The sequence below is a fragment of the Papaver somniferum genome, unplaced genomic scaffold (assembly GCF_003573695.1).
Source record: "Papaver somniferum cultivar HN1 unplaced genomic scaffold, ASM357369v1 unplaced-scaffold_28, whole genome shotgun sequence".
NCBI lineage: Eukaryota > Viridiplantae > Streptophyta > Magnoliopsida > Ranunculales > Papaveraceae > Papaver > Papaver somniferum.
The window spans coordinates 51,752-68,453 of record NW_020638818.1 but is presented as its reverse complement, the minus strand read 5'-3'; the positions used below and the strand labels follow the sequence as shown (position 1 = coordinate 68,453).

General features: G+C 37.4%; 1 protein-coding gene across 1 annotated transcript; it reads left to right on the top strand.

Annotated features, from left to right (window-relative positions):
* The first annotated feature begins 6,324 nt into the window (after positions 1 to 6,324).
* On the top strand, positions 6,325 to 7,816 carry LOC113341265 (N66 matrix protein-like). The gene is made up of 2 exons (XM_026586208.1): positions 6,325 to 6,454; positions 6,694 to 7,816. The coding sequence occupies exons 1-2, from the start codon at positions 6,371 to 6,373 to the stop codon at positions 7,558 to 7,560; spliced, it is 951 nt and encodes a 316-aa protein (XP_026441993.1). The 5' UTR covers positions 6,325 to 6,370; the 3' UTR covers positions 7,561 to 7,816.
* The last annotated feature ends 8,886 nt before the right edge of the window (positions 7,817 to 16,702 follow it).

The following is a 16,702-nucleotide window of genomic DNA, read 5'->3' as shown; positions in this document are numbered from 1 at the left end:
GGGGGGGTTTCATTGTGAGATGGAAGTATTGACTAAGGGGTAGTGATACACATCACCATAGTATTATTGTCAAAGTTGTGATACAATTGAACTTTGATGATATGTAATAATACTATGACATTGAATAACAATAAGAAAACAACTTGTCGATTATTTTTATGGCTAAAAATCTTCAACAACAATGATGTTGAGTTGAACATGTTTAGAATCGCTAGAGTACTTGAAGTAACGAAGAATTCAAGGAATATTAAAGAACTCATGAAAAAATACATTTATGAATTAAGGAATGCAATCTTTGCAAACCGTGGCTTAATGTTCATGAATTGATTCTCATGAATCAATCTGATTTTGTTTCAATTGTTTCTTGTATACTTCTATGTGATATAAAAAATTGAACAACTCTATGAGTAACACAATTAGATTCATTTGATTATCTTTCATAATTTATTGATCATCATATTTGATATAGAAGTGTTAGATGAATGTGGTTAAGACAAAAGTGTTCATATAGCTAACTTCAGTTAACTATTGTTGAGCCAACTCAATATACACGTTTAGGTACGGTTAACCATATCTAAATGAAGATATATTTTTATGTGTAACAAACTAAAACCATATAACGGTGGAGAGATATTTCTTTGGTTTTAAGTAAACTTAGCTTGAATCTTAAATCAGGTTTCATCTAACGGTGCATATTGAATACTTTATTTCTAAGATATCTTAACTTTGATTGTAAGCAAACCATGATTTGAAAGACTATATAAGGGATAACTCTAGTAACTAGAAAACCCAATCCCGATACTTTATTGTGTCCTAGTTGCGACTAGAGTCGATTCTCCTTTAGCCTAGGTTTTTCCAAAACCATTATAGCTTAACGACTTGAAGACTTCGTTTGGGATTCGTGAAGCCAGACCTAACTATTTTCTCTGTAGTTGTGTGTTCTGATCTTACTTGTTCTATCGTATTGAGTACTATCTTCTCTAAGATTTGCTCGAGATTTATCTCCGATACTTAAGATATAAAAAGTAATCACAAATCTCTTCGTCTCCTTCTTTATGATTCCACAATAACTTCTTTTACTACCATATAATTATGTTATTATGAGGTGATTGACATTTCTAGGATGTTCTTCGGAAATATAAGATCGGATTATCAATTGGTTCATGTTCACCTTGTTTATCAAAAGATGGAAAAAAACTTCATAGGTACTTCTATGGGAGACAGATTTATCTATCAGAATATACTTTTCCGTGGGAGACAGATTTGTTATAAGTCTTCGATTTTGGGTCGTAACAACTCTTAGTTTTGGGTGAGAACAGCTAAGGGAATCAAGTGCGTAGAGTCCTGCTAGGATTCAGAGGCGTGAGGAACGCGACTGTACCTTAATCGGTGTGAGACTTGGTTAGAGCCCAACTACATTCCAGTCCGAAGTTAACTTGTAGTAGGCTAGTGTCTGTAGCAGCTTAATACAATGTGGTGTTCAAATCTGGACTAGGTCCTAGGTTTTTCTGCATTTGCGGTTTCCTCGTTAACAAAACTTCTGGTGTCTGTGTTATTTATTTTTCGTATTATATTTGTTTATATAATTGAAATATCACAGGTTGTGTGTAGTTCAATCAACTGGTAAATCCAACCTTTGGTTGTTGATATAAATTGATTGATACTTGGAGTTAGTCCATACAGATTGCCGAACGAAATATTGTGTGTGGTTGTTATACTCCCGCTTTTTCAAGTAAGAAATAGAATTGATTCTTTACTAGCACATGTTGGTTCATGGTGTCAAGATATGGACTGTATTGAAGAACTTCTTGTTACTCATTTTCAGAAGATAAGTTCAACCTCAAGCCTAGATGACAGTTATCATTTCCTTCAACATATTCTTACTTGTATTTCAGATAAAAATAATAATGCTTTAATTGCCACTCCAAATGATAAAAACACTTATGATGCTCTGATGACCATGGAACCTTGAACTTCTCCAGGTCCAGATGGTTTCCCCCTGGCTTCTATCAAACTTAATGGAAGGTTGTGAAAGATGATATTTGCAAGATGGTAAAAGATTTCTTCACTTCTGGATACCTTCTCAAGAAAATTAATAAAACTAGAGTCACATTGATTCCTAAGTGTCCATCATCTCACAAACCAGAAGATTATAGGCCTATTGTCGTGTGTAACACCGTTTACAAACTAAATCTCCAAGTTAATTGTTCTCAGATTAAAAAGCATATGCCTGATATCATTCTCCCATGCAGTCATCCTATGTTCCTGGAAGATTGATTTCTGAGAATATCTGTTTAGCATAAGAGTTGGTTAAAGCTATGAAAAGAAAAAGAGGAAGAACATGCCATCTTGCTCTGAAAACGGATATGTCAAAAGCATTTGACAGATTAGAATGAGACTTCCTTCTTGAAGTTCTGAGGAAATTTGGTTTCAGTGAGAAGTTATGTCAGCTCATTTATCAAAGTATAAGCACTACTCAAGTGAAAATTAGGGTGAATGGTTGTCCTTCTAAATCATTCAAACCTGCAAGAGGAATTAGGCAAAGGGATCCTCTTTCCCCTTACCTATTCATGTTAACAATGGAACCTTTCTCAAGACAACTGAACCACCATGAACTTACTAATCATCTCACAGGTATGAAGATTTCAAGATCTGCTCCCAAGATAAATCAGATGATTTCCTATTATTATGTAAGGCAAATCTATTTTTGCAGATGATTTCCTATTATTATGTAAGGCAAATCTATTTCAAGTCAACAAGCCCCTTCAAGTGATTAAGGAATTCAGTGCATGCTCAAATCATCTTACTAATTTTCATAAATCTGCAGTCTTCTTTAGCAAGAATATGTCTCCTTCACTCTGTCAAATTATCAGTGGTATTCTGCAAGTCAAAGAACTTGATATTAAAAAAGATAAATATTTGGGTCTTCCTTTCTTTATAGGAAGGAATAAAAAAAATTATTTTTCTACTCTCACTGAGAAGATGGAAACTAGATTATCAATATGGAGAGATGTAAATATGTTTGAAGCTTGAAGATCGGTAATGATAAGGAATGTTACCAATGATTATCTCGTACACCATATGAGCAGTTTCAGGGTACCTGACACAACTATTTCAAAGATGAATTCAATCTTGCAAAAAATTTGGAGGAATAAGAAGTCAAACAAGGGTAGAGAGATCATCACATGGAGGAGTGGTAATAAACCCAAAGAAGAAGGGGGATTGGGCTTTAGAGATCTTCATTTATTTAATAGGTCTCTTTAGCTAAATCCACATGGAAGATGTGCACTGATAGTACTTCCATTTGTGCAAAATCATTATAAGCTAAACATTATCCAGATGGGGAGGTTTTTAATGCCAATGAAAACAGTAACTCAACATGGTCTTGGAGAGGAATTAGTAGTAATTGAATTTCATAAAAAGGTACAGTTGTTGGAGGGTTGGTAATGAATAAAAAATCTTGATCTGAAAGCACATATGGATTCAGGATCTAGAAGGGCCACCAATTCCTAAAAATGGAGTTTCATTTCACCCCAACTACAAGTATGTGCATCAACTTTTTTTCTCAAGACACATGAAGTTGGGATTATCAGCTTATTTTCTCCTTGTTTGAATCTACTACAACAAGATTAATACTGAATATCTCAATTCAGCATCATCATGAAGACACTTTGGTCTGAACCCTTGGAAGAAATGGACATTTCTCAGTAAAATCAGCTTATAGGAAAATGTTTGAGGAGAAGAATCTAAATCATTCTGTGGGAACTAGAATGCAAGGAATATTCAAAAAACTCTGGAAGCTGCCATTACTTCCTAGAATCAATTAGTTTTTGTGGAAATGTGTCAAATATATACTTCCCACCAGAGATAAACTCTATTATGCTATCCAGAATGGAGATATGAACTGTCATTTTAGTTCTCAAGTACCTGAGACTGCAGCTCACATAATTTTGGAATATCAGTTAACTAAGAAAGTTTGGTTTGATAACTTAGGTATTCACACACATCAAGGTGATAACTTGCAAGAATGGTTTTGTAGTTGGATGGACAAATTACTGGCCAATCAAATCAAATTAAAGAAGGAGATGTGTCCAACATAACTATAACTGCATAGTGCATATGGACGGAAAGATGAGACAAAGTTTTCAAAGGCATAAATTCAACACTGGAGAAAATCACTCACCAGTGCCGGAAGGATTTATCCGAATTTGAAACTAAGCCTTCTTGTACTCATGTTCCTCCTTCTTTACAGTCTAGAGTCAATTTTCATTGGTGTCATCCTATGAGAGGATCTTATAAAATTAATTCAGATGGTTCTTTCCTTTTGGCTAATAAATCTGGAGGTATAGGACTAACCATACATGATTTTGTAGGTACCCACCGTGGCTCAAAATGTATCTACTTAGCAGCACCTTTGGGTCCAGAGCATGCGGAGTGCAGGAGATTATGGGAGGCAACTAAGTGGTCTAAAGAGCTAAATTTGGAGAAGGAAGAATTCGAATTAGACTCAAGTCAGGTGGTTGATGCCTTGACTAAAGACTCTCTCAACATAGATTGGAGAATCAAGAATATGGTTTTAGATCATAAAATTTTAATTTGTAGTTTTAGCTCTTGGCAACATTCGTACGTGCCTAGAGAGAAGAATAAGATTACAGACATTCTATCAAAATATGCAAGATAGATAGAATCAGTGGTGTGTGTTAATTAACACCTCCCAGTTGCATTGTCAATCAACTGCATGAGGATAAAAGCTATGTAAACACCACTTCATAATAAATTTAATCTCCAGTTTCAAAAAAATAAAATAAAAAGTCGAATTGTCATTTCTAGAATGTCGGTGATAGCCTCAAATTGAAAGAATTAGCTTCTGCTAACGGAGTTAATCAAACCAATTCCCCATCACCTTAGTGGTTGTCGTTGCCAACAACCATCCACGTGGTTTACGATCAAGTCTTGGTATTCAAGCAACAAGATCACAAAAAAAATAAAATTGTAGACCTTTTGTATTATATTGTTTAGTTAATATAATTAATTTTTTTATAAAAAAAAAATCACAAAAAAAAGATGGGGTTAAACACTTATGTGTGAAAAAAAGAAAAAAAAAATCATATCAATTTCTAGCTAGATGTTATCGGTGATTGGACTTTTTTTTCTTTTCTTTTTCTGTAGAAAAGAAAAAAACAAATAATTAAATTACTCTAATAGCCTTGCATGAGTAGCACTAGCTATTTAATCCTCTCTGATTTTATATGCTCAAGTTGCATGCTATTTATATGCTCAAGTTGCATGCGAAAACAATTGTTAAGAACAATCATTCAGGTGGCCAAGACATTAGACGTGCACGCTAATACTATTTGTAGTAAAGACTTGCGAGTAAATCTTCGTTAGTGTTGGTGGGCAAGCCGTTAATAGGACGTGCACATGCTAATAATATATGATCACCAAGTAATTAGAACTGATTAGCATTATAATCAGTTCATATCTGTTCATCCAGTATTACCTGCTGTCAACGGAAATAATCAATCATCCAGCCAATTAGCAACATAGTTAATGGACGTGGGTGGATATCGCATCAATGTTTTAGTCTATGCCAATATTTTAAAGGATCACTAATAATGGCGCCACGTAACGCCAAGACACTGTTGTGTAGTGTTCATGAAACGGCAAAAACAAAAGCAGACACGGAATTAAAAATCCAGTAATTTCTTCTCTTTTTGGTCATATTCAGTCGTGCAAACCCGTAGTAACCTTGCCTGACAACTACCGGCAATATTGCTTCAAAAAAAAAAAAAAAAAAACTACGGGCAATATTGCTAGGATATTCTCAAGCTCCATTTGTAAATTAGAAGCTTTGATCTTACGAGAGGATTATCAAAATTAACTAAATCTATCTATGGGTTTCTGAAAACAAAAATGTCTAATAATCAATTATTGTTACAACGGATGTGTACTGAACATCCGTCCATATACCCGGGTTCAGAGTTAATCATTCACTTTCATTTGTGTTGTCCTGATAAAAACTTATAATGCACCACTACTGTTGGTCATTTGATAAAATATCTCCCGATGGCCAATTTCAAATAAAAACAGAATAATTGAAGATTTCATATCCAAAAAAAACATTAATTAATCCAAACATTATTTATTTTCTTGAAACAGAACTAACCAGACACTATCCAATGAAATCTAAGAGGCATTGCTATAAATAGAGCTCTGTTGCGTATTTAAATCTCATCAACTTTCCATTATCTATCAAGTTAAGTTCTCTTTCTCTTTAAAAAGCAAGTCGATCTTATTTAGGAGGTCGACAAACTTTGGGAGCGACAGAGAATTAACACATTTCAAGTTAGTTGATTAAGTGGGATTGGAAATGGCAAACCGTACCGGCATTATTTTCTCTACGATCTTTTTTCTTGGTCTAATCAGTATGATGTCTTCCTCAATTGTCGATGCGGTACGTATTCTATCTACCTATAATAGTTATTTGTGAACATAAACATATGTTCTGTTGGTTAGGTTTATTACTATTTATATATTCTATTAATACCGTGCATCGCTCACCCTTTTGTTATCCGGGATTGCTGACAATCTGTCACCAGTTTCCATATTTTTTTATTCCCGTATGAAAGATGTCCTTTTGTTTTCTAATTTTTATTTTGATAGACATTTTTTATTTTGAAAATAATTATACAGAGGCGATTGGGTGGTATAGATGTGCTCTCGAAAAACAACCAAAATGGAATAAATGTGCTTGCCAACAATAATAAAGATGGTGTAAATATACTCGCCAACGGAAACAAAGATGGTATAAATATAATCGCAGATGAAAACCAACATGGAGTAAATGTGCTTTCAAATAAGAACAAAGATGGTGTGAATGTACTCGCCAATGGGAACGACGGAGGTGTGAATGTTCTTTCAAACAAGAACAAAGATGGTGTGAATGTACTCGCCAACGGGAACGACGGAGGTGTGAATGTGCTTTCAAATAAGAACAAAGATGGCGTGAATGTACTCTCCAACGGGAACAACGAAGGTGTGAATGTGCTTTCAAACAGGAACAAAGATGGTGTGAATGTACTCGCCAACGGGAACGACGGAGGTGTGAATGTGCTTTCAAATAAGAACAAAGATGGTGTGAATGTACTCGCCAACGGGAACAACGGAGGTGTGAATGTGCTTTCAAACAGGAACAAAGATGGTGTGAATGTACTCGCCAACGGAAACGATAGAGGTGTGAATGTGCTTGTCGACAAGAACAAAGATGGTGTCAATGTACTCGCCAACGGGAACGATGGAGGTGTGAATGTGATCGCCGACAAGAACAAAGATGGTGTGAATGTACTCGCCAACGGGAACGATGGGGATGTGAATGTGCTCGCCGACAAAAACAAAGATGGTGTGAATGTACTCGACAACGGGAACAAAGGTGGTGTGAATGTACCCACAAACAAAAACGGAAGTGGTTCAAATGTCGTCACAGACAAAAACAAAAGTGATACAGATACGTATGCGGATAATAACTACGATGATGGAAATAAATACGGAAATCACTATTAGTGCCCAAACTAGTACATTTACCTCCCCAACTTTTATTTTGGAGTAAAAGGAAGATGGTAAGAGTATAGGGAAACAAAATGACTAAAGGTTACAAGTTTTCTGGAAGACCACAATTTTCATTTCATTTCTTTTAAGTGGTTGTGTTAGATGGCAATCAAGTTTGTGCCTTGAAGGGTCGTGCAATTGTTTTTTTTAGGGCTCGAATTTGTTTGTTTGTTTTTTTCTCCCAAAAATAGTTGTTATTTGTTTCGCGACATCTTGATATATTTATGTTATAAATTTTGTTCTTTTATATGGAGTTCTTACATTTTTGGGACAATGGAAATAGACGTGTTACTTAATTGATGTCTTTCTAATTGTAATCATTTATTGAAATTTTGATGTATTCATCCCTTTTTCTAAAAGCTAGAAGAAATAAAAATTAAACAAATTATATTTTTGGAAATATATTAAAATTTGGATGTTCGGACATCTGAAGAAAAAAAAATATGTGAAATTTAATTTAATTTCTAATTTTTAACTTTTTATGTTTAGTGGAAACTTAATTGATTCAAATTACGATCAATCACATATCCAAAATAGATAAGGATAATATATACATATAATAGTGTGGTTATTTTGTCTAGGAGTTAGATAAGTGATGAGAGCTCGTATATATTTTTGAAAAGGAGATGATACCAAGTATACCACCAAATTTTTCGTTCGGCAGCCTGTATGAAAAAAACCTAACACAATTGCAAATAAACCAACTTAATGATCCTTCACAGTATGTCTATATATAGTTTTTTTGTATCTCTATCTCTTCTCAATCAGAAAGTCTAGACTATAGAGTCTGTGAACCTGATTGTTAAGAAGAATACTTGGACGATCTCAAAAATCAATATCCAAATAACTAATCGGAATTCTGCCAAGTATGAAACTTGTTATCTATCTTTCAAGATGCGAATTCTACAAGAACGAGTCTCGTAATCGATCAAAGTTAATATGAACGTATCTACTAGAATTGAATACGTACTACTTGTGTAAATCTTATTATAAAGAGAAAAAATATAATACGGAAAGGAAAAACACAAGACACCAGACGTTTTGTTAACGAGGAAGACACAACATCAGCAAAAAATCTCGGGACCTCGTCCAGGTTTGAACACTAAATTATATTAAGACGCTACATACACCAACCTACTATCAAACTTCGAACTGGAATGTAGTTGAGACCTAATTCACCTCCAAAAAATTTAGTTACAGTCGCGCTCTCTACGTCTCTTGAACCTCACAAGGCTCAACGCAATTTATTCCCTTAGCTGACGTCCTTTTGTTGATAGTGGATTTTTGACGAAGGCTAGATTCATAAAATCACATCGAGAAGTGCGTATCTATGACCATGTCAGAATGCATAAGAGGTCTTATGTCTTCTCTTTCCGCAAGAGAAAAAAAATGCAGTTTCATAACCTTGTCAAGACAATGATTCATGACGACAATATCAGAGCCTCTTGCTTAAGAGCTCTCAATATTCTATGTATCTCATGCTGAGCAACTCAGTATCCCTTTCAATATGTGCAATGCGTCTGAAAGATGTTTGGTTCCACAACCATGGCCTGAATAATATTCAGAACTACCATGATGAACACTTCTCATGTCTAAAAGATTTATCGCTTCTTGTTAGGTTGTCTGCTAGTAAAGGCGATTAATTAAGATGTTGCTAGACAGGTTGTCTGCTAGTAAAAAGCGTAAATCTAGTGCTAATTCATCTGGTGGAATTCCTAGAAATATTCTGAACGAATATGACGTTGTCATTACCTCTCATATCTCGATCATCTGAATATACTAAATGATGCTAGGCAGGTTGTCTGCTAGCACAAAGCATTTAATTAATTTCTTCTAGCGCCAAATTCTCCGGAAGAATTCCTAAAAGAAATTAATTAATTAAACGCCAATATTTACTTATTCCGATCCGTGGCGTTTCCCAGCTGAATTCTATGGAATAATAATGAATATTCACTATTCAGGCATAAGGGGCATCTCATAGTAAGCTCCGAGTAAAAGGCACGAGTATATTTAGTAACAATGCTAAAAGGAGCATCCAAAAACATGGAAGAACAAGGATATGGAAGTTGTATCAAAACAGAAAAACAAAAAAAAAAGATAAAACAATAATAAAACAATAACAATAAAGGAAACCGTGAGGGTGAGGCCAGCCATGCGCCGGTTTTGGTCGGTCCCTCCTCTTTTCCCTTTTATTTTATTATGAAAATATTATTATTATTATTATGAAAGGATGTCGCACAGGTTTTTATTAAGAAACCCAAAAGATGATTTACAAAAATTTGGCTGGGAGTCGGCAACAAGCTGCGCCCCAATGCCTTTCTGAACATAATACCTAACCTATGAAAAGGAGAACTGCCTAAGTTATTATTAATATCATGGCTCGCCATGCAGTTCTTCAATCTTTTCAAAAGGATAATAAAGTCATCACTTAGTTCACCTAGGGTTGAGAACGCAAAAACACCGAAATCATATCCATGGGACGAACATATATCAGCATACTTGGTTCGTTTACGGGTAATAGCAGCTGCAATAGCATGCCCGGGTGTGAACGCACGGTTTCCACCTTTGGAAAAGGGTGAAACGCCGGTAACATCGAAGCATAGGTCGCGTCTGTTCTCCCAATTATACACCATGATAGCAGCCGGTTTAAGAGATGTATTCTGGTCTGACGTGAGACCAAGTGGAACCTCTTTTCGTGCCGCCACTCCTGCTTTATAGCATAACTCAGCAAATAGGTCGCGTGCCATGTGATGATAGTATTTCTTCCCCACTTCACTTGCACAGTGGATGGCATGGTCACCAAACCTGTCCATAACACGTTTACAGCAAGAACAAGTGCTATCTTCAGCAAATAGAGGTATACCTATGCGGTATTGTAGCACAGAGTGAAATTGTCGTGGACCTATTGCCTGGTTAAGTCCACGAATTGGGATTGCTTTAAGGTAATCATGTGCATGCGGTTTCTTGTTGCACTGCAAAAAAATGGAGTCGCGTTCAGACATAACAAAAGTGGATGGCATAGCCTTCGTGACAGCATCAAAGTAACGGGTCGCCAGATGGTGCATGGGTTGTGGGGCGATGTTATTGATGTTGAAAGAAGAAAGAAATAAACCACACACTCGTATGTACTTGTCCAGCGCAGTCTGGAAGTGAGGACTGAGGTCTGTACTGCCTTGCAAAATGGTATTTTGAAGATACTTGGTTTGATAACAAGATGCTAAATAGCAGTAATGAATGGTATCTTCCATAGTATACACGCATAAGCCTCTGTCCTTAATAGGAAGAGTGGCAATACGTTGTTGTAGTTTGCCAAAGGCTGAACCATCACTTGTAGTCAAGTAGCGTAGAAACTGAAGAAGGTGTTGGTCAAACTGAATTTGGGAAGACTGCATGACCTGTGGTCTGGTAGTGCGCATGGTGAAGTACAACTTGGAAACACCCGCACATTTACGAAGAAGTAAAAGCTCAGCTTGTGGGTCTCAAATCTTTTTAATACAGTCAATCAGGTGAGTGGTTTTGGCAACTCTAGACAGGATAGTTTCGCTTTAAAACTGATCGTCTAAACTAACTGGTCCTCCAAGTAGACGGACACCAGTAGATGGTCGACCAACCTCAGGCGGGAAGGTATCAGCAACAATGCACCGTCGGTCAGTTTTTGGTCAGAAAACTTCAGTTTTCTGGATGTTCAAACACAGGCCTCTCGCAGGACCATCTTCCTGTAGAATTTTCAAAGCCTTTTCCACTTCTGCGGTATCTCCAATCAATGTGCCATCGTCTAAATACCAGGCGTGGAGGTCAAGTGTACAATGCGCCGCAATCTTACACACGAGCGGATGTAGAGCCAAGGAAAAGAGTAGAGGTCCGAGAGGGTCCCCTTGTTGAACCCCTTGTGCAGACGACAAGGTGAATTCATTGTAGTATAACTTGGCAGGTCGTGCATAGAAAAATTTCACCCATCTCGAAATACTAGGAAATTTAGCTCGTACTTCGTTGATTAAGACAGTCCTGTAAACTAAGTTGAAGGCGTTGGTGAAATCAATTAGTAACATAGTCATGGTATCATCGGTAACTTTCAATTCCAGCAACCTGTTGGCCGAGTGTAATATGCCTTCACCTCCACAAGGAATTCCAACTCCGAATTGATGGTCACCCAAGTATGTTGTCATATCTTTAAGCACGGCAGATGCTTCCAGTTTGGAACATAACCGTCGCCAGATAGTTCTCACATCGATTGGATGAAGACCACCACCAGGCTTTAGTAAATGGGTTAATGGTGCAATAGCGATGTATTCTCCTAGAGCAGGTGGACAACGGCCTGCAAGCAGCAAATTGGCAACGGTTGTAACAGGCAAGAGCAGGTTTTCCGCGATAGCATCAGCAGCTCCACTGGTTGTGTCTAACAAATGTTGGGCACGAAGGCCATCACGACCGCAAGACGTACCCTTTGGAAATATCTTCAAGGCTTTTACGACAGCAAGGGAATCAACGGATACAGCAGCAGCAATGGGATTATCGGGCGGTATTGTAGGAGGACGTGCTTGAGGGTGTTTCAGCTTTAATTCGTGGAGTGTATCTGCATTTGAAGGGGCACCACCATTGGAGGACAGAATACGTATTGCTGCAGTATAATGACCATAGTTGAGTTTATTTTGGCACGCTTCAACATTAGTATTATGTTGTTTCTTCCTTAGAGGTTGTTTACGTTGTTGCTGCCGTTGTTGGTTCTGTCTGACAATCTCCAATAAGAGTTGGACAGTGGTAACACACCCATTAGGCTGGCCCCATTCAATCAAACATAGATTGATAACTGCGATTCGGATTTTCTTCCGAGTACCAGATCTCTCTTCATTGGCATTGTTTGGCATGTAAAGGTTTAAAGTACAGATGGGTAACAGTAAAAGTTGTAACCATGGAGATAACTCATTGGATTTGGCAAGAACTTTGTCGAGAGCAGTTTTCAGAGCCCTCGAAAAACTCAGTCTACACAGCAATGGCTGGAAGCCGGGCAACATTTTTCTTGCGCTCCGACACCTTTTTGAATAATAATACCCAATCTATGGAAAAGAGAACCGCCAATTCTATGATTAACATCATATCTAACAAGGCAGTTTCTCAAACGCTTAAGGAAAGAAATAGTGTCTTCACTCAATTCACCTAAGGTGGTGAAGGCTAAAACTTGGAAGCCATAACCATGTGTTCTGCATTGGTCAAGGTATTTGTGCAATTTGTGCGTTACAGCAGCCGAGATTGCATGGCCGGGTGTGAAAGATCGAGTTCTAGCACTTGTAAACGGAGAGACCCCTGTGACATCAAAGCAAACATCTTTACCAAATTCCCAATTGTAGACAAGAATAACTGCTGGCTTTAATGTGGTCGCGTTGTTGGAGAGAAAACCCAGTGAGACTTCTTTCCTTGCGGCAACTCTGTCCTTGTAGCACATGTCAGCAAAGACATCTTTAATCATGTCATGTCTAAGTTTAGGACCCACTTCACTGGCACAATGTAGTGCGTGGTTACCATAGATATCCATAGGCCTTGCACAAATGGAACATACACTCTCAGCCACGAAGAAAGGTATACCTAATCGATATTGAAGTACAACACTAAACTGGCGCGACCCAACTGTTTGGTTTAATCCGGCGATAGGAATGGCCTTTAGGAAATACATAGCATATTTCTCCCTGTTGTACTGCCACAGAATAAATTCATGTTCAGTCAAGGAAAAACATGAGGGCAAAGTATCCTTAACAACATCAAAGTAAATTTCTTCCAAAGACTTCATGAAATGAGGGGCAGGGTCGTTGATATTGAAAGCATAACTTGTAGTGTCACATGCTTGTGTAAAGATCTGTAGAGCATGGTCAAAAATGGGACTCGAATCCGATGGGGGTGCAAGCTTTAGGATGTTGTGCTGTAAATGTTGAGTCTGTGCATACGAAGCCAGGTAGCAATATTTCCCCGTATTATCCATGGAGTACACACCAAAACCACCATACTTGATGGGTAAGGTGGCCAGTCTTTGCTGCACCGTTCCAAATCCAGCACCAGCACCAACAACGAGCTGACGCAGATATTGATGTAAATGTTGGCCGTAACGTGCAGATGTAACATGTATAGCTAATGGACTGGTGGTGCAGCGTAAAATAAAGTTTTGAGACACCTGTGCCATTGCGTAACAATAAAAGCTCACACTGTGGGTCATGAAGCTGTCGTAACTTGGTCATCAAGTTGATTGTCTTATCAACCCTGCTGACTACCATGTTGCTGCAATACTGTTGATCTAAACTGACCGGTCCACCTAATAGCTTCACACCAAGCTCAGGCCTGCCAATGTTAGTAGGAAAAACATCTTCTAGGTAGCTTGTCGGATCAGTTCAAGGCCAAAAAATCTCTGTTTTAATGATGTTTAAGAACAAACCTCTTTTGGGTCCTTCCTCTTGAATGATCTTCAAAGTCTTGGCTACTTCCAATGTGTCTCCTGAAATTATACCGTCGTCGAGATACCAGACATCAAAATCCAGGGAACAATGAGTTGCAATCTTCATGGCAAGGGGGTGAAGAGTCAGGGCAAAAAGAAGGGGACCAAGTGGGTCTCCCTGTTGTACACCCTTAGCTGAGGAAAGTGCAAACTCATTGTAGTAGAGTTTGGCCTGGTTTGAGTAGCAAAACTCAACCCACCTTGATATCTTAGGCAATGTAACCTGACTTCCTTAATCATGGCAGACCTGTCGAGAAGGTTAAAGGCGTTGGTAAAGTCTATTAAAATCATAGTCTGAGTTGTGAAATCTCCCTTTAACTCCATCAATCTATTGGCAGCATGAAAGACACCTTCACCACCACAAGGTGTACCCACTCCAAACTGATACGTGCCTAAATACGAAGATAACTGCTTGCAGGATGAAGTAGTACCAAGTTTAGAACATAGTCGCCTCCAAATAGTTCTAACTGCAATAGGTCTCACACGTCCTCCTGGCTTGAGTAATGGTGTTAGGGGAGCACTTGCGATATATTCCCCAAGAGATGAAGGGAAACTACCACCAAGCCACAAATTAACCACCCATGTGATGGATTGTAGTAGCTCGTCCGAGACTGCAGCAGCAGCACCGCTAAATGCATCAAGAAGGTGTTGTGCTCTGAGACCTATTAATATTATATTTTTTATTTTATTTTTAAAGACTATTACAAGAAACTAATTGGAACCCCAACAAGCTGAGATCCAACAACATACTACTACATTAATTGAACAGGTTGTCGTGCTATCCTACCAGCGAGCCTCATGAGGAACCAGCCAAGGGAGCCGAAGCAGATAGGGGGTTGTATATGTCGCAGGGGGGGCAAGCTAACTCTTGGAGCTTGAGCGCATTAAACCTTTGAGGAACGGGGATGACCAGATGAGCTAGCTACCCATTTTATTATTATTATTATTATTATTTTTTATTTTATTTTGAAAAGTCACCTCTGAGGGCCTTTATTAGAAAATAAATATAGAGTCATTTATTTTAATATTGTTGTTTGTTTTTTTAAATTATTATTATGAAAGGATGTGTCCAGGAGCTATTATTAAAAATCAAAGGATACTTGTACATGAATGGGTAGGAGGCGGGCAACAATCTGTGCTCCAACTCCTTTCTAGATAGCCAAACCTACCCTATGAAATAGATAACCACCAATTTTATTGTTAGCGTCATAATTAACTAAGTAGTTTTTTATCCTCTTCAAGAAAACAATCATATCATATCCAAGTTCACCTAGAGTTGTGAAGGCCAGGACGCCAAAAGAATAGCCGTGGGACATGCTCGTCTCCAAATATTTGTTGCGTTTGCGGCTCACATCAGTAGAGATTGCATGCCTCGGTGTAAAGCTGCGTAGGGATTCTTCTTTCAAGGACTTCCTCTTTTAATCAAAACTTATGATTTTCATATCTTGGCAAATCTTGCTCCATGGACCAATGGTTTGCAAAGCAAGTAGTCCTGCAACCAATACGACTTTTCACCATAAGAAATATTAAAATAATGTTATTTTAATATTTTTAACAACTGGTCTTTCAAGAAAAATTAAGAGTTTCTGTTTCAATCAAACTTAGATTCTTCATAAAAGGACCAAATAATGCTCGATGGACCATCCGAAAATACCAAAATTCTCAAGAATGGTCCGCGAAAAGCATAGGGACACGGGCATATCACCATGGTCGGTCTATTGGCTTGCAAAAGCCGGTCTCACCTCCATCATTGATTAATGACCTAATTAATCTCCGGGAGTTCATATTCGGTTCAAACTTTCTCCAACAACTTAGAAGATGATCCATGGACCATCAAATGGTCCCACTACCACCAAGATTCGATTTATACACCTCTTGGTCGGTTCCTCCTCCTTCCGTAACTAGGTTTTATTACCTAATGCTCCAGTAAAGTATTATTTTAATTATGATTTTCCTTTAACATAAAATTTTCAAATTTTCAGTAGAAAATAAGTGGTTGACTTAGTCGATGACTCCAGAAAAGTCAGAATTTATAACTTTATAGATTCAGAAATACGTTTCGAATCAATATGGGATTAGATGATATGACTTGTAAGAGTTTAAGAACTATGGTTGGGATGGAACCACGGTGCAAATTTTTGAGCGGTTATATGAGATGACACATACGGGTCTAATAACTATAGTTGGGAACCGCGGTGTATTAGATATGATTTTTAGTTCAAAAAAGTAATACTGGTAAATATTTAACATGTAAATATAATCCTCAAAGAAGAAGTCTTATTAAGACCTTCCATTATAATTATTTTACCACTATCATTGGAGATAATCCAACTAATCTTCCCAATACATGAAGAATACTAAATCGAATCTCTAAGAATCTAATTTCTATCAATATATGTTTATAAATGCAATAGACGAGCAATGCAGTGGAAATTGATTCCCCGAAATCATAAGTTATTTCTGTTAAAAGACACATTATTATCATTTTATGGAAATAAAAATTACGTACTCGATGAATATTTGGGGTACTAAAAGTATCTTATCTCAATATATTTATTTCATAAACAGTAGGATAATGTCTGATGGATATTTTCCGTAAACTAGAAAAGATTTGAATTC

Coding starts and splice junctions, on each gene's coding strand:
- LOC113341265 (XM_026586208.1), top strand. CDS start 6,371: ATGGCAAACCGTACCGGCATTATTTTCTCTACGATCTTTTTTCTTGGT. Junction 6,455..6,693: donor CTTCCTCAATTGTCGATGCG/GTACGTATTCTA, acceptor ATAATTATACAG/AGGCGATTGGGTGGTATAGA.